The sequence below is a fragment of the Microcaecilia unicolor genome, chromosome 1, assembly GCF_901765095.1.
Source record: "Microcaecilia unicolor chromosome 1, aMicUni1.1, whole genome shotgun sequence".
NCBI lineage: Eukaryota > Metazoa > Chordata > Amphibia > Gymnophiona > Siphonopidae > Microcaecilia > Microcaecilia unicolor.
This window is the reverse complement of record NC_044031.1, coordinates 358,580,267-358,608,178: the sequence shown is the minus strand read 5'-3', so window position 1 is coordinate 358,608,178 and position 27,912 is coordinate 358,580,267. Positions and strand designations below refer to the sequence as shown.

The 27,912-nt window shown below is 44.2% G+C and overlaps 1 protein-coding gene across 1 annotated transcript in view; it reads left to right on the top strand.

Moving 5' to 3' along the window:
• The window catches only part of TERT (telomerase reverse transcriptase), a 399,618-nt gene that overhangs the window by 255,237 nt on the left and 116,469 nt on the right, over nt 1-27,912 (top strand). The window contains 1 exon segment of the mRNA XM_030209711.1: nt 9,129-9,242. Within this exon segment, the coding sequence (XP_030065571.1) occupies nt 9,129-9,242 (114 nt within the window).

Below are 27,912 nucleotides of genomic sequence, written 5' to 3'. Positions count from 1 at the left end.
GTTCTGCTTAACATAGGTTTATTTAGTGTGTTTCTTCGTAAAGTTATTCTTCATGTGACGTTGAGGACGCACGTTTTTTGAGCCAGTTGCCGTTGTTCTCAGACACACCAAGGATGCATTCTACTGGTAAATAGTAAGGCATAGTCTATATCCTGAATAGGTGAATTAAGAGTATTTTTCCAGTGGTACATATTGACTTTGTTTCATGATTATTATAAGTGCTGTGTGTAGTTTTATGCCTTCTTAGGTTATAAGGTGATCTCAGTCAAGGACTGTTAACCCTTGGAAGCAGGCAGTTTGACTGCTGAACCATCAGAGATTTTTTGAAATCTGATGTCACAAATGTGGGTGTCAGGTGACATGATTTGGATGTAATACAGTGCTGCAATATAGATGATCACAATGCTTTGGTCACAATCTGTATAAATGTACATATTCTAGCATGATTTAATTTTGGGTTTTTTTTTCACATTTGCACAAATGATTTTATAGGGTGTTTTTTTTTTTTCTTTTTTGAGGACAAGTGATTAAAGAATTGTATTAAAGGTCTAGAAATAAGAACAAACCTATAAAAGTTCCGATGACCTTAGAACCTTAACTATGATGTCCTGTTTACACTGTGACATACAGAGGTGGTGCCCTGTCTCGGAGTTGCTATGAGGGGAGATCTGACTCCCTGTTTCCAGGACCAAACTAAAGGTTTGACAGATATAGGGACCTGTCAGAGAAATAGAGGTGGTCATTTCCCTTGTAAGAAAAGAAAGGGGATGGAAGCTACAACACCCAGAAAGTCTAGGCAAGAGCCAGTTTTTTTCCTAAGCCCAGACAGGGGAGGGCCAGCTAGGAATGTTCTGGCCCAACTTGGAAGTAAATGGAAGGAGTTTTCTAGAAGAGTAGGGGCGGGGGTGCCTGCAACCCCGGCAGGAAGCAGTGCTCAGATTAGGAGAGACTAGGAGGGACTAAGCTAATTGTCCTAATTGGGAAGAGGTGGAAGCCTGTTAAGCAGGGAGGGGTTTGAAGTTTAGAGGCCTTTAAAATGTGCTCCCTACCATTAGAGGGGGAGAAGGTGGTGAGGGAAGAAGGTCCCCCCACTTCCAAGGAAAGTAATGATTACATGGCCTATGAATCTGCAGCCTGGAAGCCTGTGGGAGGAAGGTCCACAGATGGACATTTGGACAAGATAAGAACATAACATAAGCATTGTCGTACTGGAACAGACTGAAGGTCCATCAAGCCCAGCATCCTGTTTCCAACAGTGGCCAACCCAGGTTACAACTACCTGGCAAGATCTCAAAACCGTACAATACAAATTTATGCTGCTTATCCTAGAAATAAGCAGTGGATTTACCCCAAGGCCATCTTAATAATGGCTTATGGACTTTTCTCTTAGGATGTTAGCCAAACATTTCTTAAAACCCCGCTAAGCTAACTGTTTTTACCACAGTCTCTAGCAATGAAATCTAGAGTTTAATTACACATTGATTGAAGAAATATTTTCTCTGATTTGTTTTAAATTTACTACTTTGTAGCTTCATTGCATGCCCCCTAGTCCTAGTATTTTTGGAAAGAGTAAAAAAGCAATTCACATCTACCCGTTCCACTCTTCTCACCTTGGAGATCGGATTAAGATGCCTTTGTGACTTTCTTGTTACTTTTTGGTTTTGATTCTTTCTTTGAACTGAGACTTACAATCGAGGGTAAAGGACAGGACTATAGACTAGAGTCAAGTTTAGTGTTGTCCATCAAGGGTGTTGGATGCTGATTAACTGAATTCCTTCTAACAACTTTAAAGGGCTCAGTCTCTGTGTTTTCTAAGCTGATAAAAAAAGCAGTTTGGAATAGAGAAATAACCCCTCCCCCCCCTCCCCTGAGCTGGTTAGAAGTAGAGGTGGAAAATTGGATAAGGCTGGACGCTGGCTAGGACCTAATTTGCTTATCCCAGAATTCTAACAAACCCTATGTTCTTTTAAAATAGAGAAGTCAGGAGGTTCCTGATCTAGTGTTCTGGTTTTAAGTCACAGAGGGAAAGGCATTCAAGGGGATTGACCTAAAGTTAAGCGATCTTGTAAACAAAATTCACCCTGAGTGCAATAGGTGGTGAAAACAAAGATTACTGATTCTGGAAGAGCCAACTGTGAAGACTGTCTGTGGGCTTTTTCTTAGAGGCCATGTCTTGTCTACTGCACGGAAGGGCTAGTTAACATCCTGATCTCCCACAGTTCCACAAGGGAGGCAGAATCCAAACTGCCCTGAAGTGCTAAAGGCCCTGTTCCTCATCATAACATCCTCTATAATAATTCTCACCACCAACGTTCTAATGTCTTGCCTGTGTTCGTGGCTCCTTCAGCGTTGCTGAGCTAGGCTCCGTAGCCAGGCTGATGTCACTCACAGCTGGCTGTCGACTCTGCAGCCGCTCCTCTCGCCTCTCACATCACTGCCTCTGGAGGATGACCCTGGAGGAGCGCAGCGACATGACAGGCAAGAGGAGCGGCTGCAGAGCCGACAGCAAATGCCTGATGGCTGCCCTCGGTGCCGCACTCGCTTTTTAAAAGTATTTCTGGTTGTTTTGTTTTTGTAGCGGCCGCTGCTGCTCAACAGGAGAAGCAGCAGTGGCCGAAAATGGGAGCTGGCGCCGCGTGAGTAGTAATGAGGGGGCCTGAAACTTGGAGGGAGGGTGGGAAGGAGGGTGGGAGGGAGGCCCTGAAACTGGGAGGGAGGGGGGACTCTGAAACTGGGAGGGAGGGGGGACCCTGGCACACACTCTCTCTGTCACACACACACACTCTCGCACATTCACTCTCTCTCACACAGTCACTCTCTGAAACATACACACTCTGAAGAAAACCTTGCGAGCACCCGTTTCATTACATACAGAAACGGGCCTTTTTTACTAGTATATAATAATGTAAGATGTATAGGAGAATTTGTTTATGGTAACTTGTGTATAAAGTGTGATTATGTAGGTTAACTCAAGGTTTTTCCCAATTTTTTCTTAGTTCTGATTTTAGATGAAAATTGGGAAGGGTTTTCAGGAACCCATCACCCCAAAATGTTTTTCTCTTTGCCATGTGAACTGTGCCCAATTCTCTGCAAATTTTCACTCCCACATTGAGATTCACATATCCATGAACTATCTAAAATGGTGCTACCTACTTCCTAGCAGGAACTTATTACTACTACTACTTGACATTTCTAAAGCGCTACTAGGGTTACGCAGCGCTGTACAATTTAACATAGAAGGGTTTAGATTGTAAGCTCCTTTGAGCAGGGACTGTCCTTCTATGTTAAATTGTACAGCGCTGCGTAACCCTAGTAGCGCTTTAGAAATGTCAAGTAGTAGTAGTAGTAAGTTGCTATCCATCTACTTTCACAGATCCACACACCCTGTGGGGGCAGAAGATTGAACCACATTACATTCTAGGTTTCCAGATATTGTATGAATATTTCATTGGCGTTTTCATCTGCCAAGTTATGTTGCTCTGGGGGAGGAAGTGACGTCACCGGAGAGCATGGCTGCCTAACTTCTGTGCTCCCGAGTACCCGAGGTGCAAAGAGCGCTACCCGGCACTTACAATAAGCAAGGAGGGCAAAGAAAACGGCGCCACTTAAGAACGAGGAGCGGAGGAGGCCAGAGACGTCCATGCAAAGGCGGTCTACGCCGCTAAACCTGTCAAAATTCGCGTATAAGAAAGGCGCGACGAAATCCAACATGGCGGCCAGAGCGAACGAAGAAATGGCGGAGCGAATGGATGCGGAATTGCAACCATCGGGAGACATGTTCGCATCGCAGACCCAGGGAGAGCCTGAGGGGGCCGGACTGCCGGAGCTATGCGCTTGGATCCAGGAAATCCGATCGGATCTAAAGGCCATGAGGTCAGAGCTGGTGACGCTGGGGGCTGACCTGAGAGGGGAGATAGCTGAGCTCGGACACCGGGTGGAGGAGGCGGAAGGCCGAATAGATGACCATTCGGAGTCCCTGGGCTCCCTTGAGAGGCAGATCGCAGATGAGCGAATAGGTCAGCAGCTTCTCTCTGAAAAACTGGAGGACCTGGAAAATAGGAGCAGGCGCCATAACATCCGCATTCGGGGCTTGCCGGAGGTTTCAAAGTATCAAAATAGCGAGCAAGTGGTCCAGCAAATTGCCAGCGATATTCTAGCGAACACGGAGGATCCGATTCCACCAGAAAAAATAAACTTGGACAGAGCACATCGGGCCCTGGGGGCTAATAGAAAGAACTTACCAAAAGATATTATAGCATGCTTCCAGGACTTCAAAGTGAAAGAGCGTGTCATGGCAGCGGCAAGACAAATAAAGGATTATAAATGGGACACCAATAGGGTGGAAATATACCAGGACTTGGCGGCTGCCACCCTGAAGAGAAGGGCTGAGTTGAAGCCGGTAACGGCAAAGTTGCGAGAACTGGATGTTCGTTATCGCTGGAGATATCCGTTTGGACTAGCATTCTACAAGGATGGGAAACAGCACATGGTCAAAACCTTGGCAGAGGCGCAGAGAATACTGCAGGGAGACTATCAGATGGATATATCCTCGACAGCGGAGCGCCCATCGATGGCAGCGGATCCCAGGACCCACCCCAGATGGCAAAGAGTGGGTCAGAGTCGACTTCAGCGCCAGAAGTCAGCGGGACGCCTCACCTGACTTTGCATGGCAACAATGGGAGATAAGATCCCACTTGTTTAACAGGATGCGCCCTTGTGGCGAGTTTACCAGGTGCCGTGGACTTGGAGAGCGGCAAGCTGGCCTGGTCGAAAGTTATTGTTGGTTATAAGGTGCAGTAGGGTAATATAGAACATTGGTTTAAACAGGGAGCAAGATAAGAGTTAAGTTAAAGATATTAATAGCTAAAAATGTGAAGGGGTACTAGTGAGTTACAACACCTCCGTGTTGCACCATCCAGAGTATGGTAAAGGTGCTAAGGTTTTGGGGAAGGGAAGGGGAGACTAGGGGGGGAGGGAGAAGGAAAGGAGCGGAGGAGGGGAGGGTGTGGGGGAGGGAAGAAGGGTTGGGAGAGATGGGTGGCTAATATGAGATATGCTATAATGATGCTTATAACTGAAGAAGTTGTCTATCTATACAATGCTTAAATGTGTGACTATAAATGTGCGGGGCTTGAATACTCCGCAAAAACGGAAGCAGGTATTTAGGAAAATGCAACGCCAGCAAGCCGATGTAATGTTTCTCCAGGAGACCCACCTTAGAAAGTCCATGAATACTTAATGAATAATAAGCAGTACCCATATATAGATGTGCATCAGCCACAGAGGTTCAGAAAAAGAGGGGAGTTTTGATAGCTCTATCCCGGTCCCTACCCTGGCAGGTGCATACAACGGTCAGGGATACAGCGGGCAGATATATATTGATGGTGGTCTCCCTTGATAAGGAATATTACACACTGTATGTGCATATGCACCCAATGAGAATCAGAGGATATTTATGCAGGAACTGGAGAGGATTTTACAAAAGCATGCTAAAGGTCATTTGGTGATAGGGGGCGACATGAACTTGACACTGGACCCGAAGCTAGATAACTCAGGGGGGGTGGCAAAATACGCACAGGGAGATAGAGTAGCCTTCCAGTCCTGGCTGGCAAGGTGGGGGCTGACTGACTTATGGAGAGAGACGCATGGGACTGAAAAGGACTTTACCCATTATGCCCCCCTCCACAAAACATACTCGAGAATTGACTATTGGCTGGGCGATGCGATGGTGAGGAGGCAGGTTGAAAGGGTGACTATTGAGCCCTGTAGTTGGTCGGATCACTCTCTGGTGGTGCTAACGCTGAGGATGGGAAGGAGGCCTATAGGCCGTCCCCATTGGAGGCTAAACGAAGCTTTACTACTAGAGCCACAGAATATAGCTGAATTGGAAAAGTACATAAAGGAATATATAGAGCTTAATGATAATGAAGAAGCACATCCGACCAGTATTTGGGAGGGAATGAAAGCGGTATTAAGGGGTCAGATTATAGCATGGCAGGCACACATCGTCAGGGACCATAGGGGGAAGGAGGACACAGTTAGAAATAACATGGAGGCTAGTGAAAGAAAGCATAAAGAGGATCCGACCGACACGCAAAAATTGCAGGAGGTGCAGCAACTCCGAGCACAGCTTAATGATCTCCAGATGACGGAGATAGCAGGGCAGCTTCAGCGGGTTCGGCAGGAGCATTTTGAATTTGGAAATAGGGCTGGCCGGTTATTAGCAAATAAATTGAAAAAGCAAACCCAAAGAAATTATATTGCAGGGGTATATAATGCATCAGGTCAGTTAGTAAACAGCACAGAAGAGATACAGGAAGTGTTTTGGGATTATTATGGCCAACTATATAAGTCGGACCTGAGGGGCACAAGGGAAGAGATTGCACAATATCTACAGGGGATACAATGCCAGGCCTATCGGAGAAGGAGGTGGAGGAGTTGTCCTCCCCCATAACGCTTGAGGAGATAGAAAGGGCAATCGCGAGTTTGCCAAATAATAAGGCGCCTGGGCCTGACGGATTCCCAGCGAGCTTCTATAAGCTGTTCTCCAAGTGGTTAGCACCATTGCTGTTAAAAGCAGTCACAGCATTTGACAACATGGGGGAAATGCCTTACTCGTGGAGGGTGGCAGAGGTAGTCTTGATACAAAAGCCGGACAAGGATCCCCTATGTTGTGGATCATATAGACCCATTTCCCTATTAAATGTGGACTATAAAATTTTCACTAAAATTCTGGCTGCGAGGCTGCAGAGGGTACTCCCGAGAGTGGTTCATGAGGATCAGGCGGGCTTCATAGAGGGCCGGCAGACGTTCGATAATATTAGGTGCCTGCTCCATGTGATTCAGCAAGCTAATGAAGAGCCAGACTAGGTTCTACTCCTCTCGGTGGATGCTGAAAAAGCGTTCGACCAGGTGGAGTGGCCTTTTCTGTTTGGGGTCCTAAAGCAGATGGGACTGGAGGGAAGAATCTTAAAATGGTTCAGCTTGCTCTATACTAATCCCCTGGCAATCATAAAGATAAATGGGGCTTATTCGGAGCCGATAGGGCTGGGTAGGGGGACGAGGCAGGGGTGTGCGGTATCACCCCTGTTGTTCGCAATATCCATTGAACCATTAGCACAGAGGATTAGAGAACACAAGAGTATACGGGGGGTGGTTAGAGGTAAGAGGGAGCACAAGATTATGCTGTTTGCGGATGATGTATTGCTGACCTTGGCACAGCCTAAACAATCGCTACAGCAGGTTACAGAAGTGATCTTGCAGTATGGGGAGCTCTCGGGCTTTAAAATTAATACCACTAAGTCCGAAATACTTAATCTTACGGTACCGCAGAGGGAGGCCCAGGAATTGCAGAAATTATACCCATTTAAATGGGCAGCGAGGGCAATAAGGTATCTTGGGGCTATGATTACCCCAAGAATAGAGCTTTTATATCAAGAAACTTCCCTAAGAAGGTCAGGGAGCTTTTTGAAGAACTGGATAGGTGGGAGGGCCTCACGATTTCGTGGTTGGGTAGAATACATGCGGTAAAAATGATGCTCCTGCCGAAGCTGCTTTATCTATTTATGGCGCTTCCAGTTCCCATACCGCGTGCCTTTTTCCAACAGTTGACTAAAAAGGTTTTTGCATATATTTGGAGGAAGCGGCCACCCAGGGTGCGAAGAAGTGTAATGTACCAAAGGCCGAACAAAGGCGGCATGGGGGTCCCAAATTTTTTTCTCTACTACCAGGCAGCGCAACTGCGGGTATGCGCAGAATGGTACCCGACCAATACCAAAAAGTGGCTTCACTGGGAGCGAGCATGGATGGGGACTAGATACACAGGGGACGCACTCTGGAAACCGAGAAAGGAACTCTTAAAGATCATTGAGAGGGTTCCGTTGGGCTTGAGCCACATCTTACATACCTGGCTTCAATTAAGAAAGCGGGCTTTCCCAGAAAGAGAATATTTCCAACAGATGGCAATACAAGATGCACCAGGGTTCCCCTTGGGGAGGGAGGAGAGGGTATTTCAGATCTGGGCCAAGAGGGGTCTTTACCAACTGGGGCAAATTTGGGTCAACGGGGAGATGCGGTCATTTGAGGAGTTGCAAGATGAGTACAGATTGGAGGAGAGGGACTTAGTTTATTATAATTGCATCAGAAATTATATACTTAAAAGAGCTAGGGATGAATTGGAGTTGGCAGAGACGGAGGTGGAAAAGGCAATGAGACAAGGAGGGGGTAGGGGTGGCATAACGAGGATATATAGAGCTCTGCTTCTGCTCTCGTCCCCACTGGGATTCTATACTAGAAAATGGGAGGAGGAACTACAGGGTAACTATACGGAAGAGTGGTGGACACATAGCTATAGACACCTATTGAAGCCCTCCATTGCCCAGCCTCTGGCAGAGAATGGGTATAAGATCTTATACTGGTGGTACTATACCCCAGTTAGACTACAGAAATTCTGCCCACAAATGTCGACAAATTGCTGGAGGGACTGTGGAGGGAAAGGCACATTTTGGCATATATGGTGGGAATGCCCAAAGGTTCAAAAATACTGGACGGAGATCATGGACAGGGTGAAGGAAATGACTGAGATTAGCTATCCGAAAACGGCAGAGAGTTGTCTTCTGCATGTAAGACCTAGTAAGAGCCCCATACATAGTCACAAGCTGGTCATCCATGTCTTAGGAGCAGCAAAATTGGCGCTTGCTCGGGCCTGGAAGCAGCAGGAGACCCCAGCCATGCAGGTGGTGATGGGCAGGTTACATCACCTGTATCAAATGTCAAAGTTGACGGCATTGCGAAAAGGTCAGCTTCAAAAGTTTCAAAAAGTATGGGATGCATATGAACAATGGAAAGGAGTGGAATGAGGCAGGATGATGTACACCCGAGGGGGGGGGGGAGGGGAGGGAGGGGGGAAGAATTGAAGGGGAAAAGAAATGAGCATATGAGCTGTATGATCTGCATTGTTTGTATGTAGTTGATGTAATAAGTTTACCACAAGCTTGTACCAGTAGAGGTTGTTTATTTTTGAAAAACCAATAAATATATATAAAAAAAAGTTATGTTGCTCTGGTTTGTTAACTTGTAGATGAATTATATATGCCTTTTATTTATTTCTTCCTTTCTACTGTTCCCAGGTATTATGTGCAGTGCTGTGGAATACCTCAAGGCTCTATTTTGTCAACTCTGCTCTGCAATTTTTGTTATGGAGACATGGAGAATAAGTTGTTGTATACAGTACAACAGGATGGGTAGGTTATGTTTTGTATCAATTCAGTAGGTCTAGATCTTAGGAAAGTTAAATGCTGACATATGAGAGCAGAAAAATGTAATCAGCATGTGCAAAGTGTATTATGGTACAAGCCTGTTATATTGGATTACAGCTAGTTTTTCAGAAATTTCAGGCATATATAGGGCTATCATGGAAAGCCCTTACCTGTTCAAAACCAAATAATTATTGGCAGAGGCTGGCCAAGGTAGTCTGTGGCACTTCAGATTTGTTGTGGTCTCCGCATATCATAGACTTCCACAAAAAGCTACCCTTGAAACTATGTTTAGCCCCATCAAGTTCCCTCCCACTTTGAATGGGTAGCTGTGCCATGTGTGACACCAAGAGAGAAACACTGGGTAGAGACTCTAGCAGTCCCACTGGCATGTCCTGTCCCTTGATGACTTTCCACATTCCAGTTCCTCCAGACAGCTGGTGCAATTTAGCTGTCCTCGAATTACTTGTGGCACTGAGGTCCCATCCGGGACGCAGACAGGGCTCGATTTTCAGCGTAGCTGGTTCTGAATTGCTGCACCTGGACTATCTTGGATACAGAGAACTTTGCTCAGGACCAGTGGCGTAGCAAGGGCGGGGCGGTGGGGGCGGTCCGCCCCGGGTGTCATCGGGTGGGGGGGTGCTCCGCTCCCGCTGCTCCGCCTTTAAAACTTTTTTTTTCGAAGTGCCGGAGAGTGGCAGGCAGCGCGCCTCGCGTCTGCCCTGCTAGTAAAGAAGATCTCGCTGACGTCGTCGCCCTTCCCACATTGAGTCCCGCCCCCCTCTGAGGCAACTTCCTATTACCGCGAGGGCGGGCGGGACTCAGTGTGGGAAGGACGACAACGTCGACGAGATCTGCTTTACTAGCAGGGCAGACGCGAGGCGCGCTGCCTGCCACTCTCCGGCGCTTCGAAAAAAACAGCTGTGGGGGGGGAACTCAGAAGGGAGAAGGGGATTGGGAAGGGGTGGGGGCGCTCAGAGGGGTGCTTAAAGGGGATTAGGGAGGGTGGGAGAGCCTCAAGGAGGGGAGAAGGGGATTGGGGAGGGTGGGGGCGCTCAGAGGGGTGCTTAAAGGGGATTAGGGAGGGTGGGAGAGCATCAAGGAGGGGAGAAGGGGATTGGGGAGGGGTGGGGGGACCTCAGAGGGGTGCTAAAGGGGTTAGGGAGGGTGGGGGAGCTCAGAGAGGGGAAAAGGGGATTGGTGAGGGTGGGGGAGCTCAGAGGGGTGCTTAAAGGGGGTTAGAGGGTGGGGAGCTCAGAGAGGGGAGAAGGGGTTGGGGAAGGGTGGGGGAGCTCAGAGGGGTGCTTAAAGGGGATTAGGGAGGGTGGGGAGCTCAGAGAGGGGAGAAGGGATTGGGGAGGGGGTGGGGAGCTCAGAGGGTGCTTAAAGGGGATTAGGGAGGGTGGGGGAGAGCATCAAGGAGGGGAGAAGGGATTGGGGAGGGGTGGGGGAGCTCAGAGGGGTGCTTAAAGGGGATTAGGGAGGGTGGGGGCGCTCAGATGGGTGCTCAGGGAGGGGGAGAAGGGGATTGGGGAGGGTGGGGGTGCTCAGATGGGAGAAGGGGTCTGAAGCTGGAACTGGGGTCTGACAAGGTGGCAGGAGGGAAAATGGGGCCATGCCTGGGGCAGGTGGGAGAATGGGTCTGGGGCTGAAAGGGGGGGGGACGCAAGGCATGTGGTGGATGAAGGGGACTGGAACTGGGGGCTGAAAAGAGGGGGCAGAGAGAGAGGGGACAGATCCTAGATGTGAGGGAGGGCAGACCCTGGACGGATGGGAGAGGGAGGGCAGACGGATTGAAGGGGCAGAAAGAAAGGGCAGATGGTGGGTGGAAGGGGAGCGAGAAAGAGGGCAGACTGGGGCTAAATGGTGGATGGAAGGGGCAGAGATAGAGGGCAGATGTTGATGGAAGGGGGAGAGAGAGATGGCAGACTGGGGCAGATGGTGCATGGAAGGGGCAGAAGTGGATGGAAGGGAGAGAGGGCAGACAGTGGATGGAAGGGGCAGAGAGAGAGGGCAGACACTGGATGGCAGAGAGAGAGCGAAGACAGATGCTGGATAGAAGGAAGACAGTGAAAAGATGAGGAAAGCAGAAACCAGAGACAACGAACTGTAAATATATATTTTTATATTTTTGCTTTAGGATAAAGTAGTATTGTAGCTGTGTTAATAAATGTTTATAATAGAACATGTAAATAAGGTAATCTTTTTATTGGACTAATTTTAATACATTTTACTTTCGGAGAACAAAACCCCCTTCCTCAGGTCAGGATAGGACACTGTAACAGTACTATACTGAATTGATCTGAGGAAGGAGGTTTTGGCCTCTGAAAGCTAAATGTATTAGTCCAATAAAATGATATTATTTGTTTTATTTCTATTTGTTAATTTGTAAAGTGGCGATTGGTATTTCTTAGTTTTTTCAAATTTACATCTGCTGTCTTTATATTTTGCACAGTACTAGAGGACATTTTCTGTTTCTGTGGTGTTGCATTATATGCAGAGTCTGGCATCGGGGGTTCAGTTTAATTTTTGTCAAAATAGGAAGTTTATGATTACTTATTCTATAGTGGATTAGGGTGTATCTATTTGTGAAAAAGACATGGCTTTTGGTTGGCATTGACTGTGCAGGATCGACGATCTGTACTAATCTGTCTGTTTTCGTTTTACAATAGGTGAATTGATGTTCTAGTGCTCACTGTAGTGTTTAAGATGCTTTCCTTTTCCTTGTGTGACTCGTACAAATTACTGCTTATGGTATGGTAGAATTGCTCTATAGGTCCTGAGTGTTTTGTATTCTCGGTATGCCTAGTACTGGATTTCGGGGGGGGGGGGGGGGTGTTAAAAAATGACCGGCCCCGGGTGTCAACTACCCTAGCTACGCCACTGCTTAGGACAGCAAAAATGGATAGATAGATTCTTCCTCTTTTGATGGTAAAAATGAAGGATCATCAGAGATGGGAAAACAGGAGGAGGGGTTGCAGAAAATAACTTTGTGACAATCCTAACTAGTGTTACTTAAATGCTGTAAACCAGGGGTGGCAACAAAATATTAACTCCAAGCTAATAAATCTTATGTTTAAGAGAAGGGAGAAAGAAATCAAAATGTGTACAATAACATAAAAGTGAATTATTTAAATAAGGGAAGGGGCCAGAGGTCAGTCAGGAAAAACAAAATATTAGGCACAGTGATATTTTAGTTTGAAAAAAAAATTAGTTCTAGTTCATATTCATTTTTTAAACATATAGGGCCCTGTTTACTAAGCCGCATTGTAGGTGCTCTAGCATTTTTAGCACACACTAACGCTGGTGTCTCTAACATTAGCACACATTAAAAACGCTAGAGCACCTTAGTAAACGTGGCCTTCAATTTTTATTATTATTTTTACTCTAGTTCCGTCAACAATGTTAATTATAGATTTTATTCAGTCATCTCCTAAAAATTTTAGTTCCTTTTAAATGGATTCGAAGGCATCAGGACAAAGTCCAAAAAGGCTCAGTTTATTTCTTGAGAATGATAGAGGTATTCACATTACAGGGTTTGCATGCAGTAAACCGGATGCATGACAGATTCCTAACACAGGCTATATTCTGGCACTTATGCCTTCATTGGGAGACCTCATAAAAATATGAAAACAAATTACAATACGTACCATGGAAATTGAAATGTAACTTACATAAAGTGATAAAAAATGAATATATTTACTTGAAAATAGCAGGGAAGATGGGAAAGTGCATGAGGCAAAAAGCAGTGTGTGAAAAAGTAAAAAAAATATGAAGAATAAATAATTAATAACAGGCCAGAAGTGAACCAGAACCCAAACCAAGTGTTAGACAAAAGAATACCACACAATGGGCCCCGTTTTCTAAGCTGCACTAGAGGCACATTAGTGCTTTTAACACGATCTAACCATTTGGGTGCCTACACAGCATTTGCTAATTTTATAATCACGCTAAAAACACTAGCGCACCTTGGTAAACAGGGCCCTAAATAAAGTATTAAACTAAATTAGTGAAAAACCAAAGGAAGTGAAACCTATACTCTAAAAATAGCTTTTCTGAAGCTATATCTATATCATGATTGAGATATTTCTTTGAAAAATAGCACAACTTCATGTCAATGCTGCAGTCATCTTTGAATTACTGCAAATCACACGAAACTCAGTCTTTAAGATGTATTTGCCAGAATTAATGCTGTGTGAAGAACCTTAGACTCCCTCATGTTTTTGGAAGTTCCATCCCTTTACTCTGCTCTTCTAGACTGTTTGTGCTTAAGGTATGTCATTTAATCGTACATTGATTTAATCTTAGATTGAAAATGAATGTGACTGTTGGGCAGACTGGATGGACTGTTCAGGTCTTTATCTGCCATCACTTACTATGCTACTATGTTGTGTTTTGCTGATTGTCCTGTTTACATTACCATGTTTTAATCTACATACAGGTATTTTCTCAGTGGATACTCATGCATGTATTCCTTTGCTTTAACGGTGTGGTATGCTGACTTTTCTTTTCACATTACTGTTCTTCGTTTTACATACAGATCTCAGTGAATACTCATGCGTGTATCCTTTCTTTCAAGGTGTTACTGCCAGCATATGTTTTATTAAATCCGTTCCCATCATAGCTCCTTGGTTTACGATCTGTGCTCATCTGATATTCACATTAATTTGTTTACATATCGTTTTGATTTGTTATACATTTTTTATTTCAGATGGTTTCATTAATACACACATATTTGCCTTCAACATAGTTTTACCAGGCATTTGGTTTTTTTTGACCATACAGGCAGCAAATCGGGTCTGTTTTCAGATTTCCTCTTTACCCTGTAGAACTTTTGGCAACACAGCCATTAGCTTAGATCACTGCACATAGTTTTTTTGTTGTTGTCTTTTACCACAGCAAAGCACTGTTTGCACTCAGTATCCTGAGTTGCTTGCGGTAATTTAAAGATGGTTGCAGCATTTACAGGTAGTTATGCTATTTCTCACCATGGTTTTCACATAAATATTTCAGTTATCATATAGATATAGCTTCACTAAAACTATTTTTAGGGTGTAGGCTTCACAAGGCGTACCAGTCCCCAGCCCTGGCTGACCCCTTGCACCCGATACCTTCGCTCCTGCGCCCGTTCAGCTGAACGCCTCTGGAGGAAATCTCGCACCCATACTAATTTATTCACTTCAAACTCATGCTATCCTCCTTCCAATCCTCCCTATTCCTCGCCAAACAGGACTATTACACCCAATTGACTAATTCCCTCAGCTCTAATCCTCGTCGTCTCTTCGCCCCCCTCAACTTCCTCCTCAAAGTGCCCTCTGCTCCCACCCCCCCCCTCACTCTCTCCTCAATCTCTGGCCGACTACTTCCGTGACAAGGTCCAGAAGATCAACCTCGAATTCACCACCAAACCTTCTCCTCTTCATCCTATAACCCACTCTCTCAACCAACCAACCCAGGCCTCCTTCTCCTATTTTCCTGATATCACCGAAGAAGAAACCGCCCATCTCCTCTCCTCCTCGAAATCCACTACCTGTTCCTCAGATCCCATCCCCACCAACCTACTTAGCAGCATTGCTCCTACTATCACCCCCACCATCTGTCATATCCTCAAGCTCTCTCTCTCCACTGCAACTGTCCCGGACACCTTCAAGCATGCTGTGGTCACACCACTCCTCCAAAAAACCATCTCTTGACCCTATCTGTCCCTCCAACTACCGCCCCATTTCCCTCCTACCCTTCCTCTCCAAGATACTTGAACGTGCCGTTCACAGCCGCTGCATTGATTTTCTCTCCTCTCATGCCATCCTCGATCCGCTTCAATCCGGCTTTCGCCCCCTACACTCGACAGAAACGGCACTATCTAAAGTCTGCAATGACCTATTCCTCGCCAAATCCGAAGGTCACTACTCCATCCTCATCCTCCTCGACCTATCCGCCGCTTTTGACACTGTCAATCACAACCTACTTCTTGACACACTGTCCTCCTTTGGGTTCCAGGGCTCTGTCCTGGTTCTCCTCTTATCTCTCCCATCGTACCTTCAGAGTACACTCTCATGGTTCGTCCTCCTCCCCTATCCCGCTCTCTGTTGGAGTTCCTCAGGGATCTGTCCTTGGGCCCCTCCTTTTCTCAATCTACACCTCTTCCTTAGGCTCCCTGATCTCATCTCATGGTTTCCACTATCATCTTTATGCTGACGACACCCAGCTGTATCTCTCCACACCAGACATCACTGTGGAAACCCAGGCCAAAGTATCAGCCTGCTTATCCGACATTGCTGCCTGGATGTCCAACCGCCACCTGAAACTGAACATGGCCAAGACTGAACTTATTGTTTTCCCACCCAAACCCACTTCTCCTCTCCCTTCACTCTCTATCTCAGTTGATAACACCCTCATCATCCCCGTCTCATCTGCCCGCAACCTCGGTGTCATCTTCGACTCCTCCCTCTCCTCCTCTGCTCATATCCAGCAGATAGCCAAGACCTGTCGCTTCTTCCTCTACAACATTAGCAAAATTTGCCCCTTCCTCTCTGAGCACACCACCCGAACTCTCATCCACTCTCTCATTACCTCTCGCCTTGACTACTGCAACCTACTCCTCACCGGCCTCCCACTTAGCCACCTATCCCCCCTTCAGTCCATCCAGAACTCTGCCGCATGTCTTATCTTCCGCCTTGACCGATATATCACCCCTCTCCTCAAATCACTTCACTGGCTTCCAATCAGATACCGCATACAGTTCAAGCTTCTCCTACTAACCTATAAATGCACTCGATCTGCAGCCCCTCCTTACCTCTCTATCCTCATCTCCCCTTACGTCCCTACCCGTAACCTCTGCTCTCAAGACAAATCCCTCCTTTCAGTACCCTTCTCCACCACCGCCAACTCTAGGCTCCGCCCTTTCTGCCTCGCCTCACCCCATGCTTGGAACAAACTCCCTGAGTCCATATGCCAGGCCCCCTCCCTACCCATCTTCAAATCATTGCTCAAAGCCCACCTCTTCAATGTCGCTTTCGGCACCTAATCACAACACCTCTACTCAGGAAATCTAGACTACCCCAACTTGACATTTCGTCCTTTAGATTCTAAGCTCTTCTGAGCAGGGACCGTCCTTAGTTATTAATTTGTACAGCGCTGCGTAACCCTAGTAGCGCTCTAGAAATGTTAAGTAGTAGTAGCAGTTTTCCACATATTTAGTTTAATACTTTATAATTTATTTTTCAACATATTGTGCGATATTCTTTTGTCTAGGTTTGGGTTCTGGTTCGCTTCTGGTTTATTATTTCATCACATCTTTCACACATTGCTTTATGTCTCATGCACTTTCACATCTTGTCAATATCACATCTTCCCATCTATTTTCACGTTAATTTATTACAATGTATCACTTTTATGTAAATTGTTTTGGTTTCCATGGTACATTTTGTAATTTATTTTTTTCATATTTTTATGAGGTCCTCTGATGAAGGCGTAAGTGCAGAAAATAGCCTGTGATAGGAATTTGTTGTCAGTGCATCCTGTTCACTGCATGTGAAACCTGTGTTATGAAGAGGATGAAGAGACAGATGTTGAAATGTTATCGGAAATTAGGGAGGCTAACAAACTGGGCAACACGATAATAATGGGTGCACATGATCTAGTGTGGGATGTAATGGTGATGGGGCCGCTTGATAACAGTGATCATAATATGATCAGATTTGATATTAGCTTTGGAGTAAGTATAAACAGGAAATCCAATATGTTAGCGTTTAACTTTCAAAAAGGAGACTATGATAAAATGAGAAGAACGGTGAAAAAAAAACTGAGAGGAGCAGCTGCGATGGTCAAAAATGTACTTCAGGTGTGGATGCTGTTTAAAAATACCATCCTGGAAGCCCAGGTCAAATATATTCCGTGTATTAAAAAAGGAAGGAGGAAGACCAAACGACAGCCGGCATGGTTAAAAAGTGAGGTGAAGGAAGCTATTAGAGCTAAAAGAAAATCCTTCAGAAAATGGAAGAAGATACTTAATCTAACTGTGCCCCCGCAGGAGGCTCAGCGGCTTCAGAGGGAGTACCCATTTAAGTGGGCACCTAAAGGTGTCAAATATTTGGGAGTGATGGTTACCCCAAAATTAGATAAGATATACCAGGCAAACTACCCACAGAAAGTTAACGAACTATTTATGGAAATGGATAGATGGGAAGGCCTAAATATATCATGGCTAGGAAGAATATACGCTATAAAAATGATATTATTGCCTAAACTCCTATATCTGTTTATGGTACTGCCAGTGCCAATCCCTCGGACCTTCTTCCAAAAATTAAACAGAAAAATGTTTGCATACATCTGGAACAAGAGGCCACCTAGGGTGCGAAGGACAATGATGTTTCAAACACCAGCCCAGGGAGGGATGGGAGTTCCCAACTTTAACCTTTATTATTATTATCATTATTTATTGCATTTGTATCCCACATTTCCCCACCTATTTGCAGGCTCAATGTGGCTTACTTAGATTTGTTAACATTGTCATTGCAGGATATCAGATACAATTAGTAATGTGTAGCGATTAGGAAGGGAAGCAAGAAGAAGGGAGAGAGTGGTTAGGGTAGTTATAGAAGGTAGGCGTTCATAATTGAGTGGATTGGTGAGGTGACAGTGAGGTTATAGGTTCTCATTGTAGGCCTTGTTGAAGAAGAATGTCTTCAGAGATTTCAAAAGATAGTTGTTTCATTGATTGCTTTCAGGTCTGTAGGTAATGCATTCCATAACTGCGTGCTCATGTAAGAGAAGGTAGTGGCATGCATCAGCTTGTATTTAAGTCCTTTGCAGCTGGGATAGTGCAGGTTGAGAAATTTGCGGGATGATCTTGTGGCGTTTCTGGGAGGTAGGTCTACGAGGTTTAGCATGTGATTTGGGGCGTCTGCGTGAATGATTTTGTGTACGATCATGCAGATCTTGAACGCAATGCGTTCCTTAAGTGGGGGCCAGTGAAGTTTCTCTCTTAAGGGTTTTGCACTTTCATATTTAGTTTTTCCAAATATGAGTCTGGCGGCCGTATTCTGAGCAGTTTGGAGTTTTTTGATTGTCTGTTCTTTGCACCCGGCGTAGAGTGCATTGCAGTGGTCCAGATGACTAATTACCATTGACTGTACCAGGGTATGGAAGATGTGTCTCGGGAAGAAAGGTTTTACTCTTTTGAGTTTCCACATGGTGTAGAACATCTTTTTCGTCGTAACATAGTAACATAGTAGATGACGGCAGAAAAAGACCTGCACGGTCCATCCAGTCTGCCCAACAAGACAAACTCATATGTGTATACCTTACCTTGATTTGTACCTGCCTTATTCAGGGCACAGACCTTACAAGTCTGCCCAGCAGTACTTCCCACCTCCCAACCACCAGTCCCGCCTCCCATCACTGGCTCTGGACAGACCGTATAAGTCTGCCCTCTGCTATCCTCGCCTCCCAACCACCAACCCCTCTTTCACCCACCTGCTCCGCCACCCAATTTCGGCTAAGCTTCTGAGGATCCATTCCTTCTGCACAGGATTCCTTTATGTATATCCCACGCATGTTTGAATTCCGTTATCGTTTTCACCTCCACCACCTCCCGTGGGAGGGCATTCCATGCATCCACCACCCTCTCTGTGAAAAAATACTTCCTGACATCTTTCCTGAGTCTGCCCCCCCTTCAACCTCATTTCATGTCCTCTCGTTCTACCGCCTTCCCATCTCCGGAAAAGATTTGTTTGCGGATTAATACCTTTCAAATATTTGAACGTCTGTATCATATCACCCCTGTTCCTCCTTTCCTCCAGGGTATACATGTTCAGGTCAGCAAGTCTCTCTTCATACGTCTTGGAAAGCAAATCCCGTACCATTCTCGTAGCTTTTCTTTGCACCGCTTCCATTTTTTTAACATCCTTCGCAAGATAAGGCCTCCAAAACTGAACACCATACTCCAGGTGGGGCCTCACCAATGACTTATACAGGGGCATCAACACTTCCTTTCTTCTACTGGTCACACCTCTCTCTATACAGCCTAGCAACCTTCTCGCTACGGCCACCGCCTTGTCACACTGTTTCATCGCCTTCAGATCCTCAGATACTATCACCCCAAGATCCCTCTCCCCCTCAGTACCTATCAGACTCTCCCCGCCTAACACATAAGTCTCTCTTGGGTTTCTACTCCCTAAGTGCATCACTTTACATTTCTTCGCATTGAATTTTAATTGCCAAACCTTAGACCATTCTTCTAGCTTCCTCAGATCCTTTTTCATGCTTTCCACTCCCTCCCGGGTGTCCACTCTGTTGCAAATCTTAGTATCATCCGCAAATAGGCAAACTTTACCTTCTAATCGTGTTTTTCACGTAGGTATCAAGAGTGAGGTTTCGATCAAAGGTGACTCCAGGAATTTTCAAGTTTTGTGAGGCAGGAAGGGAACAGTATGGTGTGATATTATGGTGGAGAAGTTTTTTGTGTTATGTTGTGAGGTGAGTACAAGACATTGTGTTTTTTCTGCATTAAGTTTGTTGGAATGCATCTGCCCAAGTGTGCATTATTTGGAGGCTTTGGTTGAGTGGAGGAGTGGCCTAGTGGTTAGGGTGGTGGACTTTGGTCCTGGGGAACTGAGGAACTGAGTTCGATTCCCACTTCAGGCACAGGCAGCTCCTTGTGACTCTGGGCAAGTCACTTAACCCTCCATTGCACCATGTAAGCTGCATTGAGCCTGCCATGGGTGGGAAAGCGCGGGGTACAAATTTAACAAAAATAAAATAAAAATAAATAAAATCTCGTTGGTGATTTCATTTACATCCTGTTTGAATGGGATGTAAATTGTGACGTCATCTGCATAAATGTAGGGGTTGAGGTTTTGATTGGCTAGTAGTTTAGCTAGCGGTATCATCATTAGGTTAAATAATGTTGGTGAGAGAGGGGATCCCTGGGGGACTCCACACTCAGGTACCCATGGTGGTGATCTTTCCGCGTTCATTGTTACTTGATATGATCTTGTGGTCAGGAATCCTTTGAACCATTTGAGAACTGTGCCTCCTACTCCGAAGTATTCTAGTATATGTAATAGTATTTCATGATTAACCATGTCAAAGGCACTAGACATGTCGAATTGCAGGAGGAGGATGTTGTTACCAGTCGCAATTGCCTGTTTCAATGAGTTCATTGCGGACACTAGTACAGTTTCGGTGCTGTGATTTGACCGAAATCCTGATTGAGACTCGTGCAGAATTGAATGTTTACTTAGGTATTCAGTAAGTTGTTTCGTCACTATACCTTCCATGAGTTTGGTCATGAGTGGAATCGATGCTACTGGTCAATAGTTGGTTAAGTCCATTGTGGGGTTTTTTTTAGCATCTTTCGGTAGCGGGGTGAGTATTATGTTTCCTATATCTGTGGGGAAGAGTCCATTTTGAAGCCTGTAGTTTATGTGGTTCGTGAGGTCTGTTTTGAATTGTTTGAGTGCGGATCTTATTAGACTGTTAGGGCAGATGTCTAATTTGCATTGCGATTTGGCGTATTTTCCGAGCCAATGTGAGATTTTCTTTGATGAGAGCGTGTCAAAGTCGTCCATGATCGATCTGCTGGGCTTTCTCCAGGTTTTGGGTCTAGACATTCAAGGATATTTGTGTAATCCATTGTGTTGGTGGGTATCATGAGTCGGAGCTTTATGATTTTTTCATTGAAGTAGTTTGCAAAGTTGGTTGCTGATGGGGTATCTGTGTTGTTGGAGGTGACCTTGGTAGTATTTAGGAGGTTGTTTACGAGTGAGAAGAGTTTGTGTGTATCCTTGTAGTTTGGTCCTATTTTGGTTTTGTAATAGGTTCTTTTAGTTTGTCTGATAGCGTATTTGTATTTTCTTTGTAGTTGTTGTTCCAGTTATTATCAGGCAGCCCAACTACGAATAATGGCAGACTGGGATCCAAAGACCACTAAGAAATGGTTACACTGGGAAAGGGCGTGGATGGGAACCCGATTTCTAGGGGACATACTATGGAAATCAGAGAAAGAAATATTGGCTACAGCACACCGGGTACCAATAGGGATGTGTCATTTGTTAAACACACATCTGCAAATACGCAAAAAGGTGTTCCCAGAAAGGAGATACTTCCTGCAAATGGCGATTAGGGGAGCGCCGGGTTTCCCACTAGGGGAGTCAGAAAATACCTACCAAAAGTGGGTGTTCAAAGGACTATATAAATTAGACCAAGTATGGGTTAAAGGGGAAATAAGAGATTTCGTAGAATTACAGAAGAATATGGACTGGAGGAAAGAGATTTAGTGTATTACCATTGCTTAAGGAACTATATCCTCCGAAGGGCGAAAGAGGAACTAGAACTCGCAGAAACGTGGCTTGAAAAGGCTATGAGAGGAGGAGGAGGACGAGGCAGTATTACTCGGCTTTACAAAGCCCTGATGCTCCTCTTGTCGCCACAGGACTATTATACTGGGAGATGGGAGGAGGCACTCCAGACTAGATTTTCTCTGGGTTGGTGGGTGGGTAGTTATAGACATCTGCTTAAACCCTCCATCGCCCAAGCCTCGATAGAGAGCGGCTACAAAATACTATATTGGTGGTGTTACACACCGGATAGGTTACATAAAATGTATCCTCAGACCCCAGCAGATTGTTGGAGAGAATGTGGAGGACATGGAACCTTCCTGCATATTTGGTGGGAGTGCCCAAATGTGCAGACATATTGGACTCAGATAACTGAATTAGTGAGAAAGGTGGTACAGGTGGAATACCCCCGTCAGGCAGACATATGCTTACTACACTCAAGGCCCCCGAGAAGCCGGAAATACGGACACAAGTTGGCAATTCAATTTTTGGTGGCAGCAAAGATGGCACTGGCAAAGGCCTGGAAAAAATAGCAACACCCACCATTAAAGAGGTGCTAATTAGAGTTGACTGTTTACACCTGATGTCGAGACTGACAGCCGTGAGAAAAGGTCAGCTACACATATATCAGAAAATTTGGCAACCATATGATAATGTAAAAAATGATTTATTTAGAACCACAAAACTGTGAGGAAAGGGGGGAGGGGTGGGAACAGTTATTATGGGAGAAGTCTAGTTTTCGGGGAAAAAGGTACTGAATGTAGATGCTGACCGCTGATGTGAACTGTAACAAAAGCATGTTTTCAGATGATATTGGTCAATGTTTTGTAGAATTGTTATATTAAATTAAAAAAAAAGAAAAGAAAATGGAAGAAGGAACAGACTGAAAATAGTAAGAAACAGCATAAGGAATGTCAAGTCAAATGCAAAGCACTGATAAGGAAGGCAAAGAGGGACTTTGAAAAAAAGATTGCGTTGGAGGCAAAAACACACAGTAAAAAAACTTTTTTTTGGTATATTAAAAATAAGAAGCCGGCATAAGAATTGGTTGGACCGCTAGATGACCAAGGGGTAAAAGGGACAATCAGGGAAGACAAAGCCATAGCGGAGAGATTAAATGAATTCTTTGCTTTGGTCTTCACCGAGGAAGATTTGGAAGTGATACCGGTGCAAGAAATGGTATTCAAAGCTGATGAGTCGGAGAAATGGAATGAAATCTCTATAAACTTAGAGGATGTAGTGGGACAGTTTGACAAATTGAAGAGCAGCAAATCTTCTGGACTGGATGGTATTCATCCCAGAATACTGATAGAATTGAAAAATGAACTTGCAGAACGGAACTATTGTTAGTAATAGTAATTTGTCTTTAAAATCGAGTGTGGTACCGGAAGATTGAAGGGCAGCCCATGTAACGCTGATATTTAAAAAAGGTTCCAGAGGGGATCTGGGAAATTATAGACAGGTGAGCCTGACGTCGGTGCCAGGCAAAATTACAGAGCATATTTAAAAAACATGGATTAATGAGACAAAGCCAACATGGATTTAGTGAAGGGAAATCTTGCCACACCAATCTATTACATTTCTTTGAAGTGGTGAACAAACATGTGGATAAAGGCGAGCCGGTTGATATTGTGTATCTGGATTTTCAAAAGGCGTTTGACAATGTACCTCATGAAAGACTCCAGAAGAAATTGGAGAGTAATGGGATAGGAGGTAGTGTTCTATTGTGGATTAAAAACTGGTTAAAGGATAGAAAACAGAGAGTAGGGTTAAATGGTCAGTATTCTCAATGGAGAAGGGTAGATAGTGGGGTTCCCCAGGGGTTTGTGCTGGGACCGCTGCTTTTTAACATATTTATAAACTAGAAATGGGAGTAACTAGTGAGGTAATTAAATTTGCTGATGTCACAAAGTTATTCAAATTTGTTAAATCGTAAGAGGATTGTGAAAAATTACAAGAGGACCTTAAGAGACTGGGAGACTGGGCATCTAAATGGCAGATGATGTTTAATGTGAACAAGTGCAAAGTGATGCATGTGGGAAAGAGGAACCAGAACTATAGCTGCGTAATGCAAGATTCCACGTTGGGAATCACCAACCAAGAAAGGGATCTTGATGATACGTTGAAATCCTCTGCTCAGTGTGCTGCGGCGGCTAAGACAGCAAATAGAATTATAGGTATTATTTGGAAAGGAATGGAAAACAAAAGTGAGGACGTTATAATGCCTTTGTAATGCTCCATGGTGTGGCCACACCTTGAATATTGTGTTCAATTCTGGTCGCCACATCTCAAAAAAATATAGTGGAATTAGAAAAGGTACAGAGAAGGGCGATGAAAATGATAAATGGGATGAGTCAACTTCCCTATGAGGAGAGGCTGAAGCGTCTAGGGCTCTTCAGCTTGGAGAAAAGACAGCTGAATGAGATATGATAGAGGTCTATAAAATAATGAGTGGAGTAGAATGGGTAGACGTGAGTCGTTTGTTTACAGTTTCCAAAAATACTAGGACTAGGGGGCATGCGATGAAGCTACAAAGCAGTAAATTTAATATGAATCTGAGAAAATATTTCTTCACTCAACGTGTAATTAAACTCTGGAATTCGTTGCCAGAGAATGTGGCAAAGGTGGTTAGCTTAGCGGGGTTTTAAAATGGTCTGGGCGGCTTCCTAAATGAAAAGACCATAGATCATTATTACTTTAACTTGGGGAAAATCCACTGCTATTTCTGGGATAAGCAGCATAAAATGTATTGAACCTCTTCAGGATCTTGCCAGGTATTTGTGACCTGTATTGGCCACTGTTGGAAACAGGATGCTGGACTTGATGGACCTTTGGTCTGTCCCAGTATGGCAATACTTATGTACTTATGAATACATCTGTTGTTCCCAGGGAATAAACTGAGCCTTTTTGGCTTATCTTGAACTTTCCACTCCCTTTATTTGACAGGTGTTCGCCTGTGGAAGGATTTTTCTCTTTTGAGCTCACATGACAATTTCAGTTTTTGTTTTTTTTATTTTGAGCAAAACAGACACAATTACAAACATATCAAGATCAGCCTTCAGAATATCCCATGTACATAACTTAGGGCTCTTTTTACTAAGGTGCGCTAGCGTTTTTATGCGTGCACAAAATTAGCGCGTGCTGTGTAGGCGCCCATAGGAATATTGTGGGCTTCTACACAGCGCGCGCTAATGGTTAGTGTGCGCTAAAAGCACTAACATGCCTCTAGCGCAGCTTAGTAAACGGGGCCCTTAGTTCTTTTTTCAATAATATGCCATAGAAAATGTTCTTATATTCTGCCACAGCCATTTTTATTTATTTTATTTATTTATTTATTTGTTACATTTGTATCCCACATTTTCCCACCTATTTGTAGGCTCAATGTGGCTTACATAGTACCGGAGAGGCCTTTGCAGGCTCCAGTGTGAACAAATACGAGGTGATGATGTGATAAGCTCAAGTTCATGTGGCACAGCCACATTAGGGAATCGTACAACGAAAGAGTTGTGTTATGTCCATTACGTACTTTAGTTTGGTTATGTTGCAGAGATTAGGCATTTAAGTTGGATCGGTAGGGTATGCCTTTTTAAACAGGTTGGTTTTTAGTGATTTCCAGAAGTTTAGGTGGTCGTACGTCGTTTTCAAGGCTTTTGGTAATGCGTTCCACAGTTGTGTTCTTATGTAGGAAAAACTAGATGCGTAAGTTGTTTTGTACTTAAGTCCTTTGCAGCTTGGGTAGTGCAGATTTAGATAAGATCATGTTGATTCGGATGTATTTCTAATTTGTAAGTCGATCAAGTCTGTCATGTAACTCGGGGCTTCTCTGTAGATGATTTTGTGAACCAGGGTGCAGATTTTGAAGGCGATGCGTTCTTTGATTAGGAGCCAGTGTAGTTTTTTGCAGAGGGTCTTTGCACTTTCAAATCGCGTTTTACCAAATATAAGCCTAGGTGCTATGTTTTGAGCGGTCTAAAGGTTCTTTAAGGTTTGTTCTTTACATCCCGCATCAATTCCATTGCAGTAATCTAAGTGGCTTAGTACCATTGATTGTATCAGGTTACGAAATGTTTCCCTCGGGAAGAATTGCTTCACGCGTTTGAGTTTCCACATTGAGTGGAACATTTTCTTTGTTGTGGATGCCACTTGGCTCTCTAGTGTTATGTTACGGTCCATTGTAACACCAAGGATTTTCAAGCTGTCACAGATAGGAAGGGTGTGATCTGGGGTGTTGATACTTGTGGGGATGTCCGCGCTGTGTTGGGATGAGAGGATGAGACAATGATTTTTTTTCTTTATTGAGTTTTAGTTGAAATGCATTTGCCCATGAATCCATGATGTTCAGGCCGAGCCTGATTTCTTTGGTGATTTCTGTCAGTTTGGTTTTGTAAGGAATGTATATTGTGACATCGTCTGCAAATATGAAAGAGTTAAGGCCAATGTTGGATAAGAACTTGGCAAGTGGGGCCATCATTAGGTTGAATAGGATCGGTGTTTTCATGGGGTGTCGGAATACCTCTTAAATGTTCAAGCTGCCGGCTAGGGACCAAGTACGTCTTTTCAGTGTACTGCATTATCGATAAGATTTGTGATCAGCAGTAAGACCAAGCTTAGCAAGGGTTCAAGAAAACCCTTAGACTGTGTCACCAGCTTCTTTGTTTTAAGAGGTATTCTTTTGTCCCTGATACTCTTTATTGCATGCCTTTGTCTTTTCATGACGCTAACTGGTGCTTTGATAATGGTATGTTATCTTTCAGAATGTTTAGGGCTATCTCCGCTTTAGCCGCTATTAAGTCATCTGAAGTGATACTGAAGATGGCCTCTCTGACGGGGCAAAATCTGAAATAAAATTATTAAAAGCTCCTGGTTCCGCTTCAGACGGCTAGATATGTTGTTGCCTGTGACCGCAATTACAGTATGTGGAAAAAGCTGCTGGTAAGTTCTTTTTATGGGCGCCTGCTGTTTTATCACTGTATACGACTGTCAAAATGGGAGGGAAAGATGTCCATTGTTAATCTGTAAGCCTTGGGCGTCATTGCATTCAAATCCACAATGAGATAGCTGTACAGTTTTTTGGTTCTTTGAAGGCCTAGAGAAAGAAACACATCTTGCCTGGATACATTTGTCTGTGAGATCAGATATCTGCTGTTCTTCTCTCGGATTCTTAAACAACACATATTTCGTATTTAAGTTACTGGTGCGGCTTGTTTTGCCTTGACACAAAATGTGGTGTGTATATTTGGTAAAGGCTTTTTCAATCTCATCAGTTTTACAGCCAGTCTCCATGAACTCATCGATGATGACTAGATTTACTTTATGGGGTAGAAACAACAGGTCATCATTAAACGTCACCAGCAGCAAATCTATAAAATCTATAAACGAGTAATGGTTTGAATTCTTCTACTTACCTTGCCAACAGGTGTATCACCCTACGATTTGATCAGGTTTTACGCAGAACTATTGGAGGGTCCCCATATGATGCATGAGAAGGGATGGCGCAGGCACGCATCAAACTTGTCAGTAGCAATAGTGAAAATGTAAACTCCTAACTGCCTCTGGATCATAGTAAATTCTGCTTAGGATTTTTTTGTACATGACTTTATAGGGTGGCGCACGTTTCATCACTAACGATGTAGGGTGGGTGGTGATTGGGGTGTAATATTAGCCATACGTTTTATTTCTCTATGTACAGTAGCCTGACTGGTCAGGGGGGATGCAGAGAGAGATTTGCTTATTTAAGTTGTTTTTCCCCCCCAAAGCAAGGAGAAACATCCCCGATTATGTCCACCCTTGTTGGAAGTATTTATTCTGCCACATTTTTCATTGCTATTTCTTTTACTGGTGCTATATTCGACTTTTTAAAAACTTGTATTGTTTCTCAGGTAAACGCTGCTAAAGTAAAACAATCAGATTCAACATACAGTTCATGCAGACTAAGCTCACACAGATGTTAGGAAGGTGAACGGGCTGGGCTACCTGTGTGAAAGGAAGCAAAAATGGCTCTGTTATGATCTCTCTTGAAAAGCAGGGAGGAAAAGTAAATAATTTAAAACATTAAAACGGACCTTAGAACTGATGCTGTATATATATGCAGATGATGTCCAAATTGTAGCTACTCTATTCATATTGGATGGCTTCTCTCTCATTTAAACTTTAAGCTACTTAAAATTGCTGATTGGCTCCAAGACAATAAAGTGTAACTTAAAATGCAGAAAGCAAAGATTCAGCTTTTTCAGAAATGTCAGCAATCTCTAAGTTTATAGTCTGTTTATCTTGGCAACTCGGTAATCCTTGTGAGTGACACAATTAAAGCGCTGGGTGTG